Source organism: Corylus avellana, chromosome ca2 (assembly GCF_901000735.1).
Source record: "Corylus avellana chromosome ca2, CavTom2PMs-1.0".
In the NCBI taxonomy this organism is placed as follows: Eukaryota; Viridiplantae; Streptophyta; class Magnoliopsida; order Fagales; family Betulaceae; genus Corylus; species Corylus avellana.
The window spans coordinates 719,665-725,220 of record NC_081542.1 but is presented as its reverse complement, the minus strand read 5'-3'; the positions used below and the strand labels follow the sequence as shown (position 1 = coordinate 725,220).

General features: G+C 35.2%; 1 protein-coding gene across 1 annotated transcript in view; it reads right to left on the bottom strand.

Annotated features, from left to right (window-relative positions):
• The window catches only part of LOC132172990 (kinesin-like protein KIN-14E), a 6,759-nt gene extending 4,347 nt beyond the window's left edge, over positions 1 to 2,412 (bottom strand). Inside the window, exons 1-5 of the mRNA XM_059584555.1 lie at positions 2,285 to 2,412; positions 1,305 to 1,537; positions 506 to 578; positions 190 to 321; positions 1 to 108 (exon numbers count right to left, since the gene is read on the bottom strand). Coding sequence (XP_059440538.1) covers positions 1 to 108; positions 190 to 321; positions 506 to 578; positions 1,305 to 1,462 — 471 coding nt within the window. The 5' untranslated portion in view covers positions 1,463 to 1,537; positions 2,285 to 2,412. The remainder of the gene's footprint in view (positions 109 to 189; positions 322 to 505; positions 579 to 1,304; positions 1,538 to 2,284) is intronic.
• Between the last annotated feature and the right edge of the window lie 3,144 nt (positions 2,413 to 5,556).

Sequence of the window (5,556 nt, the reverse complement as noted above, 5' to 3'; positions counted from 1 at the left end):
TCGATCAGATGAATCAACTCCCATGTACTTCAAAATTATCTGGAACAGTTTTGTTGCTCGACTTACTAGGTCACTATTAATTTTGAGCAAGGAAGTTGGTATAGAATCCTGTAAAATTTTGTGATTTAGGTCTTCATGAGTATGCTAGTTACAACAGAACATGGTAACATGAACAGAGAATGTCATTACCTTTTGGAAACATAGCATATCCTCAAATGTGAATCTTTCCCGAACTTGTGGGCCTACAGATTTTTTAGAAAAAAACCCACGTTTTCCAGCAGACTGAATCTGTTTCTGCATCAACCTTAAAAATCCCTCCACCTATGAAGAACAAATGACTTTGAAGAGAATTAATACCAACAAACATGGACCTAGAGCAAGAAATGATGTGCTTGATGTGGTTTGAGCTGATTTAATTATAGCGAGTAAGAAGAAAATCTTGAATTGGAAGCATTACTTTTTAGGCTGAGAGCATATCATGTTAATATAAGACATATCTTCCCACCTGGAATCTATTAAGCACGGGTATAGCACCAGCAAGTTCATCTGGAATAGCCATTGAAAGGGTCGTTGGTGTACTGCGAGAAACAAGAATAAAGTTTACTAAAGTTAATGGCAGGACCAAAGTGCATCACCCCAGCCCTCACCCCCACCCCAAAAAAAATCTTAAATTGTAAGGTACACATGGGAGATGACCTTCCCTCTCCCATGTGCTGAACACCAAGACCCTCCCCCTATCATGGAGAAGAGGACTCGCTTGGCGATAAGGGCTGGTGGCAGCTGTAAAAATTTGTACACAAGTAAACTGCATCTAACATGACCTTTACAACATTAAACATTGATTTAAAGAAGCAAAAGTGGAAAAATTACTAACAAGAGGACATCCATGCCCAATGCAAAAACAAAAAACAGAACAAGCAAACACAATAAGGTATATAAAACATATGCAAAGGAGTGGGCTGAAAGTCGAAGTCCCCACCAGGGATGGGAGGGAAGTTTTGATTTCCGTGGCACAAATTCTGAAGCAATTAATGAAGAGTTTCAGCAGTCTAAGGATAACTTCTAACTAAACCCTAAATTTCAAATGCAAAAATTTGCTATTTCTCCTACTAAAGATCTTTACAACTAGCCACACAAGGTCATGCTTTGACTTTGATTTTATTAGCAATTGAATACGCATTTTTAAAAACTAAAGAAGAAAAACTATTGAAGTGAAAGGGAAGGTAGTATGCCTATCACTTGTGAAAGAAAATAAATCATTGAAGTGGTCATAACATAGCTCAAAAGGAACACATGACACTTACGGTGGTGCAAAATTAGAAGTATCACTGTCGTAATCATCCGCATTTGAAATGGCAGCAGAGTTGTGCAAAGGAGTATCCTCAATACCATTGCTAGAGCTAAAGGAAGACCTACTAGTTCCCACACTTTGTGCCATAGACGGTTGCATATCAATCGTCATTTAGCTTAAATGACATGATAAACTGAATAAGGTCTACATGAACATTACATTGAGCTCCTCAATGATTTCATGAAACTGCAAATATACAAAAACACAGAGGCATTAAAGGATTGGCTTCGCTGACTGGTAACATCATATTGCTCAAGATTTGCAAAATTGTAACAAATTATACATATAAAAAAAAGGTTTAGATATGTGAGAATATACTTAATATCAGGGCAGCGTTTCAATTATTTCACCAAAAAAAAAAAAAAAAAGGAACAAGAGGAAAGAAACCAACTGGAGGAAATACTACAAATTAAGACACCAGTGAACGGAGAGCAAGTTCAGCGGAACAACCAAAAGGTTTCATCATCCCAGACCCTTATAAATATATTGTTTTTTAAAATTAAGTCAATAAGAATGAAGAAGAAAATAGATCCCGGAAGGATAAAAATGGTATGAACAAATCCCAAAATCAGAACGCCCAACATGGAGGTGGAGAGTATAGATCCAATCACACATACAGGCGCAAGCTATACATCAGAGACACAAAAGTTAAACAAAACATCTCTAGGTTTATAGACAATCACAAGAAACTAGGGCTTCGGCATTGAGGGGATAATGCATTTAACCTCAATAATAATTATATTTGAGAGATCGACCCAGCTTACAGAAAGTGATCGAAAACTACAAACAAAAAAACAAAAAAATTCAGAATCGAACAGATTCTTATTACCAGATACTCATTGAAAATGAAAAATGTGGAATTATTCGTGAAATTAAAAAACGAAAGAAACAGGGGGAATCATAAGTGAGATCCGAGCGAAAAGAGTCAGTCACCAGTTCATCTGAAAAACTCGTAAAGGGGAGAGCCGGACAGTGGAGAGAGAGAAGGGGGTCGGAGTCACGAGAGTATTATAAATGGAAAGAGTAGTTGATGTGCTTTTGCTTCGAAGTCAGACGTTCCTTCGGAGCCCTCGTTAGTATTATTTTTTCGGTGTTAAGCAACTTACGCTCAAGTTATCTATGGTCGTTCCACTAAATAATTTCTAAACGAGATAATAATTAATTTATCTTAACCGGGATATTTGGTAACTTTTGTTAGTAAATCAAAATCTTTTAAGTTTGGAAGAAAAAAGAAAAAAAAGCAGAGGACCCCCCTTTTTTTGTGTGTGAAAAATATCAAATCTTAACTCCGTCTAGGGTCCGAATTGTACTGCAAGTATATAATTCAAATGGAGTACCGCTCGTATGGGGCGGGAAGGTGCCAAAATTCGACCTTCCAGCCAGTGCATTTCGATCTTCACACTACAGCATCGACGGGTCAGGGCCCAGCGTTCTTACCACTTGTATTGGTTTATATTTAAATGTAGAGAAATGTATGGCCGGCAATTGCACAATTTTTTTAATAGGCCGGCAATTGCACAAGATCGCTCTTTTAGAATTCTGTACGAACAAATCTTATCTTATTCATCCCATCCTTTCAATTTCAATTTCGTATTTTATTTTTTTGGTCTTTTGGACTTTCAAAGAGCATTCTCTGGCTCCAAAAAAATGAGTAGATCTTTTAACATTATTAACTCACATTGACAGTGGTTTTATGTATATTTTTGGGATAATTTCACTTACCCCATTAAGTTACACGTCTTTTGCAAATACCTTTCAATGTTCAAAGTCTTTCACTTTGATGTATTCAAATTCAAATTTAATTTAATTTAATTTAATTTTTTTATTTTTATTTATTTATTTATTTTTCCTTCCATTAGGATTTTCTATGAAATCCTAACAAACCCCGACCCCTTAGCACATGCCGCGCATGTGAGGAATTTTTAACTAAAAGCCCATTTTACCCCTAAACTCATTCGAACAGACCACGTGTACAAACACCTTCGCTATGAAAATCGAAACCCATTTCTTCTTCTTCACATGCCCATTTCATCATGCTTCTTCTTATTCCATATACCCACATACCCATTTCGTTTTTCTTCTGCTTCTTTGGGCTAACCATTTCATCGTTCTTTTTCTGCTTCGTTATACCCATTTAATACCCACAATGGATCAATCAGACAATGAAATCAGCGACGCAGGAGCAGGAACCAACAATCCAATGTGCAAATGTAGGAGAAGATCACGCATCTTAACAGCATTCACATTACCAAATTTCGGTAAAAGGTTTTATATTTGTGGAAATTACGTGGTAAGATTTTTTTGCTTTTTTTCTTGCAAGTGTGTTGGTGGGCTATTTTATCTGATTTGAGTATTTTGATTCGGTTGGGTATGGTGCTTAGCTGGGTATTTGCTGGGTTGCTAGATATAGTGCTGAGCTAGGTATTTTGTCTGATATTTCTTTGGATGACGTATTTTTTTTGAGTTGGGTATAATGATTTTTTTGGTGGTGTCATTGTTCTATTATCTTTGTTAAAATTCTGTTAGGTAGCTTGATGTAGGTCTAGTATTGGGTTGTAGTTGATATAGAATATTTGTTAATAGGCCAAAGACCTTTTGTGTAAAAATCTGGCTTTGTGTAAGACAAAACCACATTTTTTTTTCATGAAATTTTAAGTGTTCCTGCTTAGTTGGGTATGGTGTTCCTGCATAATTTAGGATTTAGAAAAATGTTAATGATAGCTGAGTATGGTACTACTGCATAATTTGTTCATGAAATTTTAGGAAGCATTTTGATCCGATTCTCTGTTGTGATCTATTTTGATTCATTTTGAAACTTTAGGAAGAATTTTGAATCGTTGTGTTCAATCTTATTTATGTTGATGTGATTAAGTAGAACGTAGACAATCCTTTTCTTTTTAATTTTATTTTAATTATGTATAACTAACTCTTAAGGAGGGTTAGATTGAAATCCTAATTATGTTTATTTAATATTTTAATATTGGCGCCTTTGTGATAATCATATTGTGATGCTTAACTTGATTAATTCATGTTTTCTTGAATTTCTCATATGTATGTGATTGGCTATTATATGCATGTAGTATGTATTAGTTAATTAAATCAATTTGGATGATCGAGTCCTAGGTTTAATAAGAGTAATAAAAGAAGTCCACACCGGATTCTTGGGTTAATCAACATGAAAAACCTGGAGTATACACCCGCCCTAGGTTCCGTGTGTTTGTCAATTTTCATAGATTTATGTTTTCTTAAAGAACAACTTAGTATACACCCATGCTAAATCTTTTGAGAAAGAAAAGAGTTAGAGTATACACCCATGCCTAACTCGTTGCTTAGGGAAATCAATAGCTTAAGAAGTATACACTCATGCCCTTAGGTTGGCAAACATTAGGTATTCATAATATGATTGAATCATTGGCATATTGTTATATTATTTGAGCATGATTAAAGGTGAATATCAAAGCCTTACCTTTACGTTATCTTTATATCTTTTTATATCTTTTTCATAATATCAATTTAGTAACAACTTGGTATTTTTAATCAATTCTAAATAAAATCAACAATCCTCGTGGGATCGATCTCGTACTTGCTGCACTATATTATCGTTTGATATTGTGCACTTGCGAGTAAAACGTACTAAATATTATTTATTAATTTAGGTAGTATTTGGCACAGCAAGTTTTTGGCGCCGTTGCCGGGGATTGTTTGATTTTGTTTGAAATTTTTTTCCTTTAATTTATTTTTGTTTTAAATTTTTATGTTTTTTCTAGTTTTTTCCGCAGTTCCTATTTTGCCTCTGGAGGTACGCTTGAGCGCCCAACTAGAGCGATCGAGCACACATCACAGTGCGATCGATCGCACATCTAGAGAGCGGCACAGTTACTGCACTAATTACAGATCTGATTTATTTTTGTTATTATTTTTCTTTTGTTATTTAATTTTCTTTTAATTTTAATCATGTTGAGAAACAATATACCTCTAGTGCGAAGACCTATGAAAAATTCATTTAATCCCCAAATCCTCAACCAGCCTTCATGCATTAATTTTCAGCCCATTGTGCAGAGCAGTTACGATTTATCTCTGCCGCTCAATATGAGTCCACACTATAGAGGCACACCTACAGAGAACCCATATTAGCATATTCGAGAATTCTGTGATCTTTGTAGGACTCAGAACGTTCAGGGTTTAACTCTATAAGAAATCAGGTT